The 21724-nt window shown below is 42.7% G+C and overlaps 2 protein-coding genes across 2 annotated transcripts in view; both read left to right on the top strand.

Moving 5' to 3' along the window:
* Positions 1-1059: 1059 nt before the first annotated feature.
* Positions 1060-2472, top strand: LOC126199128 (uncharacterized). Its single transcript, XM_049935882.1, has one exon. It carries the CDS (start codon positions 1060-1062, stop codon positions 2470-2472), a length of 1413 nt encoding a protein of 470 aa, XP_049791839.1.
* Positions 2473-2474: 2 nt separating this feature from the next.
* LOC126199127 (uncharacterized) overlaps positions 2475-21724 on the top strand; it is a 590042-nt gene continuing 570792 nt past the window's right edge. Inside the window, exon 1 of the mRNA XM_049935881.1 lies at positions 2475-2662. Coding sequence (XP_049791838.1) covers positions 2599-2662 — 64 coding nt within the window. The 5' untranslated portion in view covers positions 2475-2598. The remainder of the gene's footprint in view (positions 2663-21724) is intronic.

Here is a 21724-nt window from a genome sequence, read left to right as displayed (position 1 = left end):
ATTTTTGTGTGTCTTAAAATTATTGTGAGTGCGGAGTGCGCGTGGTATTTTTTTGGGCGTCTTTTTTTTATCATTGTGATTACAGTGTAGCGTTTGTGTTACTAAGATGAGTGCTTTTAAATGCAAAGTGTGTGGGCAAGTGTATGATTACAGAAAGAATCTCAGTCAGCATGTTTGCAAAAACCGTCAACAAGAGCTGCCTGTTGCCACTACAACTACTGTAGCTTCTTATCAGTGCTATGTGTGTGACAAAATTTTTTCTCTGAAAAATAATTTGTATCGCCACCAAAGAAATATTCATGGTTTGCAGGAAGGGGGGTTGTTCTTCAAGTGTACATTGTGCCCATTTCAAAGTAGTTCAAAACGGGGTTGGATGGGTCATTTACAAACTGCTCATCAAATTCAACTTAATTCCGAAGATCTGCAGTTCTCAAATGAAGATGAGTTTTTGCAGTCCAAAGAAGACACTGAACGCACGACACACTCAAAGTTTATTAAAACGCATGGGTCTACTAGTTCCACACATTATTATGGCTGCCATCAGCCAGGTAACTTTATCTCCAAAGGTAAAGGCACAAGACATCTTAAATTGACAGGCAGCAACAAAATGGATGGAAAGTGCCCTGCAGAGATGAAAGTAACTGTACACGAAGGTGGAACATACCAAGTACATTTTGTATCGACCCACATTGGTCACAAACAAGAGTTAACGCACCCGCCCCCGAGTCAAAAAGACCGGGAAACCATAGCAACAGATATTGCAATGGGACTTCAGTATGACAAAGTTCTAGATAACGTACGGACAAGTTTGCAGGATTCGGACTTGCAGAGAATCCATTTGACTACCAAGCAGGACTTATATAACATTGCAGCAAGCTACAACGTCTCCTCCAAGTCGGTCAGACATAAAAATGATGCAATCAGTGTCGAAGCTTGGGTAAAAGAAATGAACGAAAGTGAGAATCCGTCTGTGTTATTCCACAAGACTCGTCTAGTGAACATCAAGAACTGAGGAGTGAGGATTTTGTATTAGTGATAATGAACAGAGCACAACGCGAAATGTTATCAAAATATGGAGAAGACTGTATCTGTATTGATGGAACGCGTGGGCTTAATGGGTATGATTTCGAAGTGACCACTCTCTTAGTACTGGATGATCTCAGGCAAGGATTCCCATGTGCATTTCTAATTTCGAACAGGAAGGACGCCGATGTTTTAAGTATACTTTTGCAGTACGTAAAAACACAGGTTGGACCAATTTGCCCCAATGTATTCATGTCTGATTTGGCAGAGTCATACAGTATTGCATGGAACAGGACAATGTGTGCTCCTAAGATGAGACACTATTGTACATGGCATGTGGACAGACAATGGAAAACTAATATCAAGCAGAAAATTTCGGATCTGGATAAAAGAAATGAGGTGTATCGGCTCATTAAATCAGTGTCAATGCTGAGAAATGTAAGTATGTTTCAGGAATCACTGCAAAAAGCACTGCAGAAGCTCAGTAGTGACCCTGACACATCAGAATTTGCTTCATACTTCAAGACACACTATGAGGGAAATGTGGAGTGTTGGGCCTACTGTCACAGAATGTATGCCGGTCTCAATATCAACATGCATGTGGAGAGTATGCATAGGACGTTAAAGGAAATACATGGTAATGCAAGACAGATAAAACGACTGAACAAAGGCATATCTACACTAATGTCCCTAGTTACAGCCATGATGTTTGACTGGCTTATAGCAAATGTAAAAGGGAAGGTTACAAGCACAGTTCAAGACATTCGTAATAAACACAAAACTAGTTTGTTAATGGATAAGGACCTCATCACTGAGGTAGATGGTGGTTGGGAAGTGCCATCCACATCATCTTCAGAGGTGTACATTGTTAAAGATAACAGAGTCAACTGTGAGTGCAAATTAAAATGTAGTGATTGCAATGTGTGCATACATAGGTGTTACTGTACATGTATGGATTACAGTATTAGATTCAATATGTGTAAGCACATTCACACTGTTTGCCGAGATGACAGTGTTGGTGAAAATCACCTGCAAAGTCCAGAGGTAGTGGGTACTGATGTTGATGCCACCAGTGAGAGAGCAGCAATATTAGCTGAAGTAAGCACAAAATATGTTTCAAAAACACCAAAATCATTGTTAGAAGGGAGACAGGAGCTTATTTCAGTGTTTTCCAATATTGTCAGTGGAATGACTGAGACTGAACTGCAGTTGGCCAAAAAAACTGTGTTATCCTTTAAGGCAAATGTAGGAGCTGTTCGAGCCCGAAACAGTTATTTCAAACAAACAGATAAGGGCCAGAAAAGAAAGCTAATACCACAGCGGAGGCTGTTTTCTACCAAGAAGAAAACAGCACGTAATATTTCTCTGGCTGTTCCAAATGCTGAAGGAAGATGTGAAGTAGTAAAATCACTTCTGAATGAGGGTATGTATCAATTTTCAAGTTATTGAGTAGATACATTTATGTGTTGAACCTTGGCAGAGTAAAATGTAATTCATGGTTAATATACGAATTTGTGTTCAGTACCTGTCAACTTTGTGTGAATTATAATTTGAAATTTATATGCAGAGCTCGACATGAATCATGATGTTCCTGCGGAGCATAGTCGTGCCGTGCCAGATGTACAGCACAGCAAAACAGGTAAAACTTGATGGGATCCATCATTCTAAATATGTGTGGTACTACTGTAATGTCCTCGCACCAAATAAGCATGTCACATTAGGTAAAATTTAGAATTTTGCTGTTCAGTAGCAATGCAGTGTGTTTGGAATCTGATGTAATAGTTACTTGCAGTACAGTATATGTAATACTATCTTTCAGTACCTATCAATTTTGCCTCAATTGTGACATGAAATTTATTTGCAGGGTGAAGTGTCGGCAGAAGTGCCAACACCATGTTGTTTGAGGAAGCCGAAATGCACGCTATAAGCTCACGCAGGATGGCGTGAGGTCTGAAACAGGATACGTAATGAATGCTATAAAGAAAAGTACGTAGCTCCAGTAATACTTAACTTTAATTCACAATTGTAGAACATCGCTCTTGATGATACAGAAGTATTATAGCAATTGAATACGGCGCCTTGCTAGGTCGTAGCAATATAGTCAAATGTTAATTAGCCGGCCGAAGTGGCCGTGCGGTTAAAGGCGCTGCAGTCTGGAACCGCAAGACCGCTACGGTCGCAGGTTCGAATCCTGCCTCGGGCATGGATGTTTGTGATGTCCTTAGGTTAGTTAGGTTTAACTAGTTCTAAGTTCTAGGGGACTAATAACCTCAGCAGTTGAGTCCCATAGTGCTCAGAGCCATTTGAAATGTTAATTAAATGAAACAATAAGTTCACTGTTACCAGTCACCGTTTTATTTATTTCCACGACGCGTTTCGAAGGTTTAAACCTCCATCATCGGGTGGATTTACATTAGTAAGTATTACATTTGTGTGTGTGTTGTGTTACGATTTTTGGAGGAACTTGTGGCACTGCCTTCAGTGATCACAGGTTCCTTTTGCTGTCGTAGCACATCACATGTATACTGCCACATTTGGAAACAAATATGGCGTCGTGTAAATAAATAAAACGGTGACTGGTAACAGTGAACTTATTGTTTCATTTAATGTCAGTAACAGTCACGGTAAAGCCTAACCTAAAAATGTTCGCATTTAAAGATAGTCAAATGTGCATTTCGATAGATAATAAATATATTTTAGACACTGAAGTACTGTAAGATACATCTATGTTATCAACATCTTAACACAGTCTATTAAAAAATACCTTCAATTTATGTAAGATAATACTTAATTTGGAGAACTGTTGGCTATTAGAAAGTACAGAGAACAAGGAGAGCGATTGGCAGTTTCCTTTCAAAGGCAAGTTTAATACTGTAGTCTGGCTGACTGTCTCAGTTTTCATGGCTGGTAAATTACTTGCTTGAAACTGGAGCACTGAGACATCATGAAAAGACAGAAATAGGCACGGCTTAGGCAGGGACATGTCCTCCACCTGCCACAGTCGGAGTCTCTACCTACCATCTTCAGAGGAAGGAATGGTGTGCACACTCGACCATCAAAACCCCTAACAATCCTACTGGTGAAGAGGGCAGGTTAGGCGTACGCAGGCAACTTCACTCTAATTTTAAACGATCACCAAGGTGAGATCAGCACAGTTGGTATACTCAACGAAAAAATAAGATCTAGCAGAACCATAATATCTCGATACATCAGTCGGTATAGAAATCCGACTCAGTTCGGTATCTCGGTAACAGTGACTTTGTATACAGGTGATAAAAATCGCCATTTGGCCAAGATCATGGAAGGAGGAGGTTCATTTAATCAAAACGTTAATTCACCCAATCATCTGAGGTCTGTATAATATGATAGTTACAATATTACATTAATGCTGACAGGCTACAATATATACCGTTAAATTACTGCGGCCTTTGGTATTACTTACATTATACAAGTGCTACTTAATTTTTAATTTATTAGTACTACTATATTTTTAACAACTTTACCTATCCAGTGTATCAGTAGCCTCTTGAGGAAGATTGTGGATAACAGGTTAATTATAGTTTAGTGCACATACCCCCTTTTTTCCATTATGTGTCCGCATTTTATTATTATGTAGATAGCGTGGAGTGAGTCAAGAGCATGAATGTTTGCTGATGCATACATAAATGCATGTGTAATGTCAAGTTGTTAACTACCTATGTTTCTGGGAAAAAAATGCAAACAAAATAGGTATGACGGAGATATACAATAGTATGAAATTTGTTGTTGCCATGATTGGTCACAGAAATGATTCAATTTATTCTACCGTTGAACAGAAAGTCGATGCAGCCTCATCTGTACGCCACGATGGGCATCGTATCTTCGTCTTTTAAGTGAACGGTCGCTCCGTCATAGCGTCTCCTTCAGGTTGCTGTCTTAAGGTACAAGAATGAGTTATTTACAAATGTAACTGATTAATCACTTTCCTTGTGAATCTTTTAATAGTAGCGAAGTGTTATAATACACATTAATTTTTATGTTTCCGGTAAATTCAATAGGAAGAGCAAAGTCTGATGGAATTTCCATCGTGCAATCATTGAATCATCAGCGTTTACCCTTTAACCTTAACTTTGGGACTGCTGATGTTATCATGATTTAATTACAGGTGTTCCTTTCATATTTTTCCAGCAATCTGTATAGGATCAACTGATGATTTCTTTGTGAGAAATGTATCAGCCGTTGCCTTCCATGGGCTATTGTTGTTGGCCGCACAGACAATTAGCTTTCACTTTAACTCGGGCATTTCATACAGAATACGTTGCATGTTTCGTGTGTACTGTATAAAAATAATATCGTGTGAACGTTCTTACAATGACGAACGATCTCACGGCCAGTAAACTGTATGCCACTGCTCTCCGTGTACCACGTGGCCATGACTACACAGACAGTGATCTCTCATCGTTCATCAATGGCTGTCATTTAAGGCAGCATGCGTGTGCAAACATACATTGAGAAAGAATATTAGTGTGTGAATTTTATCGGAATCAAGATCTATTAAACGGTGCGTAATGTGTATACCATCGTTTTAAAAAATTGCACATGACTGTACAATGCGCAACCGCTCCTTGTGCGTAGCTTTCAGATCAGGCAGTGTGCGTGTGTTAATGTGAATTTGATATAAATCTTTTTGTGTGCGTTGTAGTCGATGCGTGGACGATGTAGCTGTGAGTAAGGTATATGAAATATCTCTACTATGCTCGCACATGGTCACAACTACATAGACGATGAGGTTTCTTCTTTCTTGGCCTGTGTGATGTTGTGCATTCTGTTACGCTGATATACCGATGAGCACACCTTCTTTTTGTTATTACGCTTACTGCTTAACTTCTACAAACAATGGGTACGTGTGCTCTCTCTGTGTACCGTTTGTAAACATTTAGTCTCCGTAGGCGTACGGTGCCCCAGTTGATTTCTTAAGACTTTTTAAGTGATTGTATTACGGCCCAGCTATAATACCGACCTGTAAGTTACTGAGGTCACTTCCCTTCCATATCCATTGCACTAAATTAAATAATAATGAGACCATTTAGCATACTGAGATGGTACATCACGCCATGCACCTACTGTATGTACTTACAAAATTGTATGCTTTGTTTCCCCCCACACACTTGCTTTCAAATACTACACGTTGGTTTAGCATACGGAAGAAATCTATGTTGCTCACGCACGTACTTTCGTAGCCCATTAACCGTAAGTATCTGGGTCGTTTTACATACTAATGATGAGCATATAGTGCAAAAATATTCATTGAGGATAGGAATGAGCAGCATAATTAAGCTGAGTGGCATACGATACATTTCTTTCACGTAAGTGTATCACAGTACCGTGTTACGTAGATGAGAAGCTGGTCAGAGAAGGATACGTGCTCGAATTTGGACTTCTCCCCACAGAACCACTCTTACTCTATTTCTCCTCTCTAGGGATCTTCCCTAGTTAAAACTAGAGGATACTAAACCAACCCAATTTATTGCGCAAGTATTATTAGCGCAGAATCATACCAGAAAAAAATGAGACTATGGCAGCTTGACTTCAGATTGACTTCAGTTTGTTACTACAAAGAATTTAGCTACATAGAGGAGAGGAGATTACAGCAATCTATGCAATATTCTTCGGGCATTTTTCATCCAACTCTCTTCCACAGGTGTTGCAGCCATGAAATACACTCACACAGATTGGTCACAAGTGCGGACAATTGTCCATGCCATGATCCTCCCCAGAGTCATTAGAGACATCGGGCCAACAATATTACGTTTGGTTACATAACCTTCTCTAACAACTATAAAATCATACTGCGTAAATCGGCATTATGTGATGTTCGCAATACAGAAGTGAATGTAGCACTTACTGATGACTATTATCGTGTATATATCACAGACCTTTCGTGCCACTGAAATGAGCTTCATAAATGCCTTAGACTGAGCCCCAGGTTTAGTCTATTGTTGATTTCATTGTAACGAGAGGGAGACAGTCAGCTATAGAATAAACTGAAAATGAAACGTACTTTCAATTCGGCAACTATTATTGTTGCAGATGTAGGCCTACACTAAAAAATAAGAGAACAATTGGTGAAATACGTAAAATTTATTTTTTTGTATTAAATAAACCAAGGATTCTTAAAGAAAATTGAAAAATGAATAAACACAAACAACATTAAATGAACACAGCAAAAAATTAAACACAGAACGAAAAACGAACCCAAAAACAAACAGAACAAAATTGTAACACAAACAAGAACTTTAGAAACAAACGAACATTTTTTCAGTGGGTGCAAGCGTCACCCGAGGGTTGGTTACAGGGACACTCAGCAACCCCTTCCACCACCTCTTCACTGACTTCCTTCATCTTGGCATCACCATTGACACTCTCGGCTGCGTCCTCCTCTAGATCTCTAGGGGCTTGTTCCGTCTTTGCAACATTCATGAGAGTCTCAGCTGACCCCTCCTCCTCATCTGCACAGTCTTCATGAATCTCAAGAGCACCCATGAGACTCTCAGCTGCCTCCTCCTCTAAGTCTTGGAGAGCTTCTTCCATCTTCGCAGGATTCACGAGCATCTCAGCTGTCCTTTCCTCCTCATCAACACCTGCTTTGTCAATCTCAGAAGCATCCACAAGACTCTCATCTGCGCCTTCCTCAATCGCTTCACATGCTTCACACATCTTGGCAGCACCCATGAGACTCTCATCTGCCTCCTTCTCCAAATATTGATGGGCTTGTTCCATCCTGGTAGGACACATTAGACTCTCAGCTGCCCCTTCCATCTCATCTCCACATACTTGGTCAGTCTCAGAAACATCCATGAGACCATGATCTGCCCCTTCCTTAATCTCTTCACATGTTTCGCCCATATTGGCAGCACGCATGAGACTCTCAGCTGCCTCCTTCTCTAAATATTGATGGGCTTGTTCCATCCTGGTAGGACACATTAGACTCTCAGCTGCCCCTTCCACCTCATCTCCACATACTTGGTCAGTCTCAACAACATGCATGAGATCATGATCTGCCCCTTCCTTAATCTCTTCACATGTTTCGCCCATATTGGCAGCACGCATGAGACTCTCAGCTGCCTCCTTCTCTAAATATTGATGGGCTTGTTCCATCCTGGTAGGACACATTAGACTCTCAGCTGCCCCTTCCACCTCATCTCCACATACTTGGTCAGTCTCAGCAACATCCATGAGACCATGATCTGCCGCTTCCTTAATCTCTCCAAATGCTTCGCCTATCTTGGCAGAACCCATGAGACTCTCAACTGCCTCCTTCTCTAAATATTGATGGGCTTGTTCCATCCTGGTAGGACACATTAGACTCTCAGCTGCCCCTTCCACCTCATCTCCACATACTTGGTCAGTCTCAGCAACATCAATGAGACCATGATCTGCCCCTTCCTTAATCTCTTCACGTGATTCGCCCAACTTGGCAGCACCCGTAAGACTCTCAGCTGCCTCCTTCTCTAAATATTGATGGGCTTGCTCCATCCTGGTAGGACACATTAGACTCTCAGCTGCCCCTTCCACCTCATCTCCACATACTGGGTCAGTCTCAGCAACATCCATGAGACCATTATCTGCCCCTTCCTTAATCTCTCCAAATGCTTCGCCCATCTTGGCAGCAGCCATGAGACTCTCAGCTGCCTCCTTCTCTAAATATTGATGGGCTTGTTCCATCCTGGTACGACACATTAGACTCTCAGCTGCCCCTTCCACCTCATCTCCACATACTTGGTCAGTCTCAGCAACATCAATGAGACCATGATCTGCCCCTTCCTTAATCTCTTCAAGTGCTTCGCCCAACTTGGCAGCACCCGTAAGACTCTCAGCTGCCTCCTTCTCTAAATACTGATGGGCTTGCTCCATCCTGGTAGGACATACTAGACTCTCAGCTGCCCCTTCCACCTCATCTCCACATACCTGGTCAGTCTCAGCAACATCAATGAGACCATGTTCTGCCCCTTTCTCAATCTCTCCACAAGCTTCGCCCAACTTGGCAGCACCTGTAAGACTCTCAGCTGACTCCTCCTCTAAATCTTGACAGGCTTGGTCGATCTTAAAAGCTTCCACGAGACAATCAGCTACTCTCTCCTCCTCTTGATCCATCTTGAGAACATCCACCTAGGCAACCAAGATAGTTTTAGGTACTTGGTTAAACTAGAAACAACATTATACGTTAGAACTTACATTATGAAATAATAATGGTATGAGTTTTCAGACATTGCGTTGAACAAGAGGTTTCAATGGATTATCACTGTTTTATGTCAGATTCAAAAGAAATTAAAAATTTCAATAGTATTGGTAGTGTTTAGCAGGTAGTAAGATGTTGGAATATTAGAAGCTGATGACTCAGTGTATGGTGTGAAAGAGAGGGTCTTCCATTATCACCGATTGCACAATAATATATCGCTGAGGTCCTCATACTGGCAGAATGTCTGTAAGTAAAATGTTTCCGGCCTACTGAAGAACGGGATACAACCTGTCGGCTCTGACCAATGACGTCAGATTTTGCCAGAGATGATTTACTACACAGATTTAACAGCGGAGACAAATGTTCCTAAACTAAGGAATGCAGGAGAGAAAAACAGGTGGTAGACATATATAACGTCCAGTAATATTTCGACCATAATGTTAAGGATATCGCTTGTTTGAGTCCGAGTGCTTCTGTAAAAAATAAACGAAGAAAAGGATAGAAGTAGGGGTAGCGTAGAGTACCTCAGTTGACATATATATGAGTTGTATCTCGAAATTCAGTTGATGTGTGTAGGTTAGTTGCAGTATGGGATACAAATTTAACGTACGTCGTTAGCATTGGTATCCTATTCTTCAGTGGAACTGTATATGTCAAGTGAAAGACGGGATACAAATTTTAAAGATGTTGTTTCTTTCGCCTCCACTGCTACTAACATTCTGTTCTGACGTAAATAGTATTACTAGCGAAGGCAGAAATATCTACATACATGATATTTCATCCCATACTTCAGCTGACCTATATAGGTCAACTGAAGAATAAGATACTAGTGCTAACGGAAACTAGGAAATCTACGTACGTATCATTGGCAACCTGTTGACCTATGTAGGTCAACTGAAGTATGGGATACAAATTATTCTTGTCTTCTATACTTATAGTATCGACTGAAATTTGTCACAGTCTTGCTAGCGACGACAAGAAAACCAATAGCAGTGAAATTTGTATCCCATTTTTTAGTTGAGCTGTATAGGTCAACTGAAGAATATGATACTAATTAGTATTAACGAATGGGAAATAACAAGAATTGTAACATGTGTATTGTGTACTTCAACTGACCTATATGGGTAAATCACATCAATGTTAGACATGTTGCCTTTTTTCATCTAGCTAGGACCAGTATACCGTACTTCAGTTGACCTGTATACGTCAACCGAAGTACGGGATACAAATTTTACGTATGTTGGTCTTTTAGCCTTCAGTAGTGCTAGTATAGACTCGGAAAATGATATTACCACCCAACGAAGAACTGTGTCAGTTACAAGCGTTATGTGGTTTGGGGATTCGCAAATGACGCATAATTCCCCATTTTCTCTAATTTCCTACGTTTTAAATGACGCGCAGATTATGTATTAACAAGACAGAGATTTGAAAACCAGATTTTAAACTCGTTTTTCTTTCCATGAGCAGTTATGGACTATATCCATACTGTGTTGTTTATAGACGGCTGACTGAAATTGAAGAAGCTGGAGAAAGATTGAAATCTGGGAAAATGGTCCGAGATAAGGCCAGAACCCACTGAGAAAGGGGAAGCATTGCATTACAAAACGAATGGAAAACTTGAACAGATGAAATAGAGAGGGCAGTAGAGAATCACATGGGCAAAAAGATTATTTCCAATAGAATTCTTACCTAATTCACCAGATGCTGCTTTTAACTGTTTAAAATAGAAAATTAAAAAAGAAAAACAGGAAATGAAGCCTCAAACGTGAATACACACACTTAAAAATAAGTTGTGCAGTAAGCTGAAAACGGGAAAAGAAGGCTGGATGCAGAAGAAATGCGAAACAATAGAAGCGTATGTAACAATGGGAAAGTTAGATACCATATATGGGAAAATTATGGAAACCGTTAGAGGAGAGAGATTCAGATGCATAAATATCAAACGCTTACCTGGCAAGCCATTACGAACGAAAGGACGGAGGTCTGAAAGCTGGGTTTAACGTATGAATGGGTCCTACAAAGTATACCAACTTAAAAAAGGAAGTGGATGAAGATTCGAAGTGAAATATGGTACACGAAAAAGAGTTTCTCACTGCAGTAAAAGACCCAATTCGGAGAAATACTCATGTCATACACTACAGTGTTTCAAAATTGTTAAAATCACTAGTTGGGAACCTGAGAAAGGTGTTCCACGTGTTACGTAAAACATCCTAAGCAGGCCAAATACACTCAGGCTTTCAGAAAAACGTAATACACCCATTCCCAGATAGGCCAAATGCTCACAAGATTCAAAGTTAACGGAATGGTCACGAAAAATCTAATAGAATTAATTAAGACATTGGTAGCGGAGGTTTCTCGGAAGTATGGGGACCAGTAAGTCATTTCCGACCTTAGCACTCTGAAGACAGACTGCTGCAAGGCAAAAGTACATCGGTAGGAATTCCATTTCTGAGGGTCACAGGGATAAAATACAGGGAGTGATGTGGTCGAAAACGTGTGCATAAAACAAAATGCAATTATAAAGGTCTCAGGATCTCGCAGGCATACAGCAGCTAGGTCGGGAGTGAGATACGTTTCTAACGTAGCAGTTCAGGAAGCAGTACGGAAAGTAGACAAAGTTTTATTTTTTCTCTCTGAGCTTCAATCCCCATACATAATTTTTAAGTTGAGTTCGTGAAATTACAGTTCTGTAAGATACACCAATTTCCTTTGATTAGCAGTTGAACGAAATGAGTAATGTCTTGAAAAGAAATTATCAGTGAATAATAGCAAAGGTAAAAGTAGGATAGCAAAATGCGGTAGGATTGAACTAGGAGTTGAAGGTGGAAAAATATTAACAAATTACACTGAGAGAAGTAAACTGAGCTTTGTTGTTTATGCAAAAATAACAGATTATTAGCAAAGTAGAGAACATGTAAACATCAGGATGTCAATAGCAAGAAAGACGTTTCTGAAAAGCAGAAATTAGTTAACCTATAATATAAATTTCAGTACTAGGTAGTCTTCTCTCGAGCTATTTGTCTATAGTGTAGCCATGTACATGAGTGGAACGCTGAAGATATACAATTCATAAAGAACGGAATATATAGTTTTGATATACACTCCTGGAAATTGAAATAAGAACACCGTGAATTCATTGTCCCAGGAAGGGGAAACTTTATTGACACATTCCTGGGGTCAGATACATCACATGATCACACTGACAGAACCACAGGCACATAGACACAGGCAACAGAGCATGCACAATGTCGGCACTAGTACAGTGTATATCCACCTTTCGCAGCAATGCAGGCTGCTATTCTCCCATGGAGACGATCGTAGAGATGCTGGATGTAGTCCTGTGGAACGGCTTGCCATGCCATTTCCACCTGGCGCCTCAGTTGGACCAGCGTTCGTGCTGGACGTGCAGACCGCGTGAGACGACGCTTCATCCAGTCCCAAACATGCTCAATGGGGGAAAGATCCGGAGATCTTGCTGGCCAGGGTAGTTGACTTACACCTTCTAGAGCACGTTGGGTGGCACGGGATACATGCGGACGTGCATTGTCCTGTTGGAACAGCAAGTTCCCTTGCCGGTCTAGGAATGGTAGAACGATGGGTTCGATGACGGTTTGGATGTACCGTGCACTATTCAGTGTCCCCTCGACGATCACCAGTGGTGTACGGCCAGTGTAGGAGATCGCTCCCCACACCATGTTGCCGGGTGTTGGCCCTGTGTGCCTCGGTCGTATGCAGTCCTGATTGTGGCGCTCACCTGCACGGCGCCAAACACGCATACGACCATCATTGGCACCAAGGCAGAAGCGACTCTCATCGCTGAAGACGACACGTCTCCATTCGTCCCTCCATTCACGCCTGTCGCGACACCACTGGAGGCGGGCTGCACGATGTTGGGGCGTGAGCGGAAGACTGCCTAACGGTGTGCGGGACCGTAGCCCAGCTTCACGGAGACGGTTGCGAATGGTCCTCGCCGATACCCCAGGAGCAACAGTGTCCCTAATTTGCTGGGAAGTGGCGGTGCGGTCCCCTACGGCACTGCGTAGGATCCTACGGTCTTGGCGTGCATCCGTGCGTCGCTGCGGTCCGGTCCCACGTCGACGGGCACGTGCACCTTCCGCCGACCACTGGCGACAACCTCGATGTACTGTGGAGACCTCACGCCCCACGTGTTGAGCAATTCGGCGGTACGTCCACCCGGCCTCCCGCATGCCCACTATACGCCCTCGCTCAAAGTCCGTCAACTGCACATACGGTTCACGTCCACGCTGTCGCGGCATGCTACCAGTGTTAAAGACTGCGATGGAGCTCCGTATGCCACGGCAAACTGGCTGACACTGACGGCGGCGGTGCACAAATGCTGCGCAGCTAGCGCCATTCGACGGCCAACACCGCGGTTCCTGGTGTGTCCGCTGTGCCGTGCGTGTGATCATTGCTTGTACAGCCCTCTCGCAGTGTCCGGAGCAAGTATGGTGGGTCTGACACACCGGTGTCAATGTGTTCTTTTTTCCATTTCCAGGAGTGTATTTATCCAGGAGAGCACTGAAGATAAGCTGGGTACAGCGTGTAACTTGCGAGGAGGAAATGAATCGAAATGGAGGAAAAAGTCTTTTATCACACAATTCGCTGATAGCTGGGATCAGTTTCTAGTATGCATCGTGCGGATACATAGGATCTTACGCTGTTAACAGGGTGTTGAGAGAGGGTGAGTGGGGACAGGAGGTGGAAGGGTTGTAAGATTCGTACAGGTAGAGGAAGACTTGAACACATTAAGCAGATTGAAATTAACGTCGGCTGCTGCACGTATGGAGAAGCAAAGAGCCTCTCACAGGATACACTACCCTGGGAACCTGCATCACATCATACTTCAAACGGGAGACCGCATCATCAACAACACACCACGTGAAGATTTTCTAACAGTTGCTTGGCCCTTACTTACCAACGGGAAATGGCCGTATTATTCATTGAAGAAGAGGGGTCTAGACTCGATGCATATACCCTCACGCGAAAAATATTATGTTGTGGTGCATTCTGGTAGCAGTGATTAACTCACTTTAAGTAATAAAACAGCAGTTCCTGTAACTCCATATTCAATAGCTGCAATACCCTTCTAACATTCAGCACACTTTCTTTTCCTAATCTTCTGTAATTGATTATTCTAGACTGTTATTGTCATGGCATTTGATAACACATCTATTGTAATTTTTTGTTTTATGTTGCGCACGATGTTTGGTGTAACATCGGGATATTTTCACTCTGCCACAACGTGAACGTGTTATATCTGTTTCAATAAGTGGATTATATTTTCGTTACCCTTTAATGTATTTCAAGCAACCTGCTACGCCCTCATCTGGTTCTTGTTCTATGATCATAAAGATGGACTAGAATGGTGGAAATAATGCCTTGAAAAGCCGTATGCAAGAAATAGTGAAGATAAGGAACTGGAGAACGCTGAGGCAAGCAATCCGGAAGAGGGGGGAGTTTGTTCCCCGCGTGATCAATTGTATCTCGTAGTCAAGCAGCTAAAACATGGGAAAGCCGCTGAAGATGGTGATAAACCAGCAGAACTCATCAAGGCTGCCAGACAACAGCTACATGAAGAACTGTTCCATTTCATACAAATTACATACGAAACCAGGGAACACCGAACAGACTTCGAAGAATAGTTACATAACCTACACAAGAGAAAGTATCTGCAAACAAACGTGAACAATTTTGCACCCTCAATTTAATAACACACGCCACCCAGATCTTGACCTCTATCATTGTAACGCAGACTGAAGAAAGGATAGGTGTACAAGATACGGAAGATCAATTTGGCTTTAGAGGAGCTCTAAGCACACGAGAAGTAGTACTCGGGTTACGGCTAATACCTGAGACAAGTCTAAGCAAGAGCTAAGAATGCAGAAGAGTGTCGTAGGAGGAATGGTCAGTATTCAGGTGTATGACAGGAACGATCATTCGAAGCTTAACCGTCTACTAAACATGGGTTATAAAATCAGCAACGAGCACTTCTTCTTCGATAGTGTAACAAAACCTCGTCTTGGCCTTCTATATTTTGAGGGGCGTAAGTATGGCCCAAATCACGAAAAAAATTTCATGTAAATATGGGCTGTAAAGTGCTCACCTTCAGACTTTCGGCACTTGTGCAGCTTCACTGTTGTGAAACACATCTCTTCCACAAAACATGTACTTACAGATCTTGAGCTACGAGTAGAGTTCATGTTTACTAGTCTCTTTTGCTTCGAATGACCGTTCCTGTCGCACCTCTGAATACTGATCATACCTCACAGGACACTGTATACTGCCTACGTTGACAAATAGAGAGTATTAGACGTTGTGTTCTAGCGATAGATTTTTGAGATGCTGAGAGAGGGAATGCCGTAATGTATCAAAACAGAGAAGTACTGCAGTAACTTTACAGAGAAAAGGTGGCTGTGATAAGAAGCGCATGACGTCAAGAGCAAGCCACTGTTAAATAAGGTGTACGACCGGGCTGTTCACTTTCTGCTGTCTTATTCAGCAGATACATTCAGAGGACTCTAGATGATTTTAGGGACACACTAGGACCTGTAGTAGGAATTAAAATTGAAGGTAAGATAACAGACATGTTGAGATTTTCTTATGATACTACAGCGTTCAGTGAATGTGCGGAACTACAGAAGCGAGATGCAGATGAAAGTCAGCCCCATTTCTTCCTAACATGGAAATTAATAAAGTTGAGACAAAAATCTTGATGAGTAGTCAAAATGCCGTTGCCCAGTGCTCACGTAACAATGAGGGACTGGAGACAATGGAATCCTTTGGCTTCCTATGGAGTAAAACTACCCTCAGACGGATCAAGGAAGGATATTGCAAGCCAAATAAAGCAGGCAACAGCTGCTTTCAAGAAGAGCAGGAACCTTACATATCTAGTTTCATAGCCCAATACCTGAGGAAAGACCTCATAAAGATTTTGTGTGGAGTGTGCCGCTGTACATATGTGAAATACGGACAATCGAGGAGGCGGAAAAAAACTGATAGCCTTCGAGGTGTGGTTCTATCGCAGCAGGCTCAAGATTTTCTGTGAAAATAACGTATTAAACGAACTGGTGCACTGCAGGGTAGATAACGTTCAGCTATGTCTCCTAAAGCTTATTGAACGCCACATGTGTCAGCCATGTGCTGAGACATTATGGTGTCATTAAAGGTGTTGCTGAAAGGACAGCAGAAAGGAAGAACACAAGAGACAAACACAGTCTAGTATACATCAACCGTATCGTGGACGACACAAGTTCCACCACCTATGCTGCACTAAAGGAAAAGGCCGGAGACAGAAATGCTTGGCAAATTGCTGATAGCCAACCTGATAGTTAAAGACCAAAGAAGAAGAAGGAGATCATGATAAGTTTGAGTAATTAGCCTGTGCTACATGGGAGGCGCGAAATGCACCTACACCGTGTGATCAAAAGTATCCATACACCCCCAAAAACATACGTTTTCCTTATTAGGTGCATTGTGCTGCCACCTACTGCCAGGCACTCCATGTCAGCGACCTCAGTAGTCATTAGACATCGTGAGAGAGTAGAATGGGGCGCTCTGCAGAACTCACGGATTTCGAACATGGTCAGGTGATTGTGTGTCACTTGTGACATACGTCTGTACGAGACGTTTCCACATTCCTAATCATTCCTAGGTCCACTGTTTCCGGTGTGACAAGGAAGTGGAAACGTGAAGGGACACGTACAGCACAAAAGGATACAGGCTGGCCTCGTCTATTTGACAGAGACCACTGACAGTTGAAGAGGGTCGTAATGTGGAATAGGCAGACACTATCCACACCACCACACAGGAATTCCAAACTGCATCAGGATCCATCGCCAGTACTATGACAGGCGGGAGGTGAGAAAACTTGGATTTCATGGTCGAGTGGCTGCTCATAAGCCACAGATTACACCAGTGAAAGCCAAACGACGCCTCTGTTGGTGTAGGGAGAGTAAACATTGGACGATTTAACAGTGAAAAAGCGTTGTGTGGAGTGACCAATCACGGAACATAATCTGGCCATCCGATGGCAGGGTGTGGGTATGGCGAATGCCCGGTGAACGTCATCTGTCAGCATAAAATTCGGAGGCGGAGGTGTTAGGGTGTGGTCGTTTTTCTCATGGAGAGGGCTTGCATTCCTTGTTGTTTTGCGTGGCACTATCACAGCACGGGCTTGCATTGATGTTTTAAGCACCTTCTTGCTTCCAACTGTTGAATAGCAACTCGAGGATGGCCATTGCATCTTCCAACACGATCAAGCACCTGTTCATAATGCACGGCCTATCGCGGCGTGGTTACACGACAATAACATTCCTGTAATGGACTGGCCTGCACAGAGTCCTGAAATGAATCTCACAGGACACCTGTGGGATGTTTTGGAACGCCGACTTCGTGTCAGCGCTCACCCAGTGACATCGATACCTCTCCTCAGTGCAACACTCCGTTAAGATTGGGCTGCCATTCCCCAAGAAACCTTCCAGCATGTGACTGGACATACGCCTGCGAGAGTGGAAGCTGTCATCAAGGCTAGGTGTTGGCCAACAACACACTGAATTGCAGCATTACCGATGGAGGGAGCCATGAATTTGTAAGTAATTTTCAGCCAGATGTTGGGATACTTCCGATCACATTGTGTACCTCGCACACGCTGCTCTGTTAACCTCCTACTACGAGTAAATTTTTTGTCAATCAGCGACAGCTGTGTTAAAGTAAATGTTTTTAGTACATCAAATCATAATTTGTACGCTTTACCTCAAACTTGTTACTCAGTCTGGCACAGAGTATAATCCTCACCATTGTTCTAGCTTTAACTTAATCAGCTTAATTCTAAAGCAGCCTGTATCTGTAGAAAACAAAGTAATTTCACTTCATAGACTAACATTCATTAAGGATGTGGTAATTCCCTGTTAATGATCTTTTTGGTTCCAAAATTTAAGTATTATGGTGTTGAAAACTAATGTGGGCATAGTATCTCTAGCAGTACCTGCATGGAGACACGTCGTAAACCTATCATTCGCCTCAATGAGAGACAGTTATACTTACTCATAACTGGGCCCCTGCACTTCTTATCAAGTTAAATTGATAATATGGACCGACAATCCTTTTACAAGGTCACGTTTGTTTCAATGTTCGAAGAAACGTCGTAACAGAGCAAAGGAAACCCCACGAAATTGGATCGAATTGTGCTCTCATTGTGTGAGTAGTGTTGCAAGAGAGATGACAATGTTCTTTAGGTCAGACGATCATTTATTGACACAGATGGAATGTTTATGAGGCCGGATATATCCTACTCAGTTGTTTCAAGAGATCATGCCAAAGTACTGCTATCAATTACTAGATGTAGTAATTATACCATTTCAACCATCCGTGTTAGATGGGATATAATAACCTTCTTGTTTGGCAACAATCGTTGAAGTGTTGTAACTGTTGTGACTGCCTTATCCGTCCTCTACCGTTTCACATGTTCTTTGGTGGTATTCATGGTGTCAATTATTCCCAGCTGCTGGTTTCACGTCCACTGACCCCTACGTAGGACGCAGAAGTGCTCTTCTCCACTTACAGGTTTGCCTAATTGTACTTATTTGTATATAAGTTCATAGGAAGTATTGCCTTTTATTGTGATATTTCTTTGCGCTAATGTGACTGTTGAAGGTGTGACTGACTAGACGAGTGTATGCTGCTGTGGTCCAGATTTGCATCACACAGCAGCATCTAAAGGACCTCCGCTATCCTTGATAGCAAATGGCAACGGCAGCAATCGCAACTGTAGCCAGACGTTCGTACCCTCACTAGCAACCGTATAATTTGTCAGCAATGAATCAGTAGGATATTTTGCCGAAGTCTTACATCTCTGTAAGAGACAAGCCAATCATAAATGGTATTCCACAGAAAATGCCATAAGTTGCACTAGGTCAATTACGACTTTGTCCCAAACTGAAATTCAGCTGCTGATATTGCAGCATTGCCTGGTACGTGCACTACTGGTAAACGGATGTCTCCGACTGGTAGCAGCCTTCGGACCGTTGAGACCCGTCATGACGGAGTTCTACAGTTGGCGGACTCACAATCGTTGTAGGCTAGCGTCTGTAACACGAGTAATATTTGCCGAACCCGTGACAGTTTTACAACGGACTCTTACATTCCCTGAGTAGTACTTTATATTTACATTTGGGTCTTCGAACCAACGGTTGCTATATTATTGGATTCTAATATGGTGAATCAGTCTGTTAATACTTCATGTAAAGATGAGGGCCAACTACATTTTACAGTCATAGAGATACGTGCAACTCATGAGATTTCCTCGACTGATATCACCTGCCTAAGTGGCTAGTTCTGCAATGTGTACGATCAGAGACGTAACTGTTTCCTCATCGCTCTCACACGCATACTCTTAATGTTAGTAATAAATCGACTCACCTCACTGGGGCCCTCCTGCGGCGCATCGACCAGTATCATATCTCGTTCCTCGGAGCAAATCTCTCTCTGTGTAGTGAGCTCCCTGTGTTGATCCTTAAACGGTGGATTACCTTCTGCGACTTTATTCACTTTGAAGCGCCCGATAACGTGGACCTGTGGGTGGTTTGATCTTATAGTTACTTACTCAGCTAGGATGGCGTATATCAATCATACATAAAGCTTTATATATTTCACTTAGCATTCTTAAACATATTATATATTAAATTAGCAGGTCTTAAATGTAGACTAAAAGAAGACGTCAGTTAAAAACGAAGTTGTTAAATAAGGCAGAGAACTGTGGGATATGAGGATAAAAGGTCGATGATTAGTGGTAGGTTGACACGACTATTTCTAACTCATCCATGAATAGTTACGCAGGCACTTGATAGGAAAAGCTGAGACGATGTGCCTAGATTGGAATATAAGAAACAATTTACTACCGAGGCAGTGCATAATGTGCGAGAAGACATAAAGAGTTTAGCTCACACAGAAGAATGAAACCAGCCTCTTAAGTGATAAATCTAACCACATGAGACATTTTTCGTGGCCTGATTTGTATGTAACGTTCGTGAAGGTTTTTTTCTTTACTACTTACCACAGTACAGCACAAAATTATGTATGCCAAATACGCAGTAAAGTACCGTTTTCGTAAACCCTGTCTGGTGCCATAGTCAAACTCCGTTAACTTCACTAAACCAACGAATCTAAATCAATTCCCACCAAGAAATAAGAGTTTTTGTTGAAACTGACGTCAGCGATTTTCGTATCTAACACTAGATCTCCATATTATTTCCTGAATCTGGGCGATTGTTTAAATGAGTAGCGGGGAATCCTACAGACTGCGTGTTGAACACAGCCGGCCGCGGTGGTCTCGCGGTTCTAGGCGCTCACTCCGGAACCGCGCGACAGCTACGGTCGCAGGTTCGAATCCTGCCTCGGGCATGGATGTGTGTGATGTCCTTACGTTAGTTAGGTTTAAGTAGTTCTAAGTTCTAGGGGACTGATGACCACAGATGTTAAGTCCCATAGTGCTCAGAGCCGTTTGAACCATTTGTTGAACACAGGCCACCAAAAGAAGGGAGCGTGTGTCGGTGTCAGGCGACAGTATAGAGCGTGAGGCGTGAGCTCCACAGCAGAGGCACTGTCCGTGTCTGCATCCTAAACGACGGAAAGCTGATCTGTACGTTTTAACTTGGCGTGTCCACTGGCGCAGAAGGGGCATATCGTGAGTTGGCAGCTACAGGTTGTGTTCCCATGTTGTGGGAACTGATAGGTCCACAACGGTGAAAAGGTAAGCCTGGAGTGGGACGAAAGACCATCTGGATTTTATGTGCTTAACAGCACGGCTCCCTGAGGTGACAGCCTGCTGCGAAGCGTGCTGCTAAGAAACGTGCGAGCACTGACATAGGATAATGCAAATAAATTCTGGAGTGGAAGAACAGAACTCACATGTGTCTACATGGAGAACGTCTGATTGGCTGAACGTGACATAGGACAGATGGTGGGAGTCAGAAGTTGCCTGTTTCTCAGCTCCAGCATAATGAACCTATAACTGGTATATTATGTTAAACTAAATAGGGAAGGGAGATTTCGGCACTGTTACAAGGGATCTGATTGGCTGGTACTCAGGAGAGTAACAGTCACTGATTATCCGAAACCACGCACACTCCGAAAAGTAAATAAAATTTCTGATTCTTACTGGGAGCGCTCTGAAGAGCAAACTTCCGTCAGAGACTCGCCAGCGGACACTTCAGTTGAGAGAGACACACAGGGTTTCGGCTCTCAGGGAGAGCAGTCTTCAGTACAGGTCAGATGACAGAGTGCTGCAGCCACTACGGCAGCCGCCCGCGGCCACAGGTAACGCTAAGTATGGTGAGCGGCAGCGGCGTTCGCTAACTAAGCTGCACGGTGTATGTAAGGATTTCAGACTGACATTACGACTTCCACCGTTCAGTTGAGTTTACTGGTAATCTCGAACACAACATCTACTCAAGTCAAGGCAATGGG

Source organism: Schistocerca nitens, chromosome 8, assembly GCF_023898315.1.
Source record: "Schistocerca nitens isolate TAMUIC-IGC-003100 chromosome 8, iqSchNite1.1, whole genome shotgun sequence".
In the NCBI taxonomy this organism is placed as follows: Eukaryota; Metazoa; Arthropoda; class Insecta; order Orthoptera; family Acrididae; genus Schistocerca; species Schistocerca nitens.
Note: the sequence above shows the minus strand (reverse complement) of the source record. Positions and strands in the feature narration are given on the sequence as shown.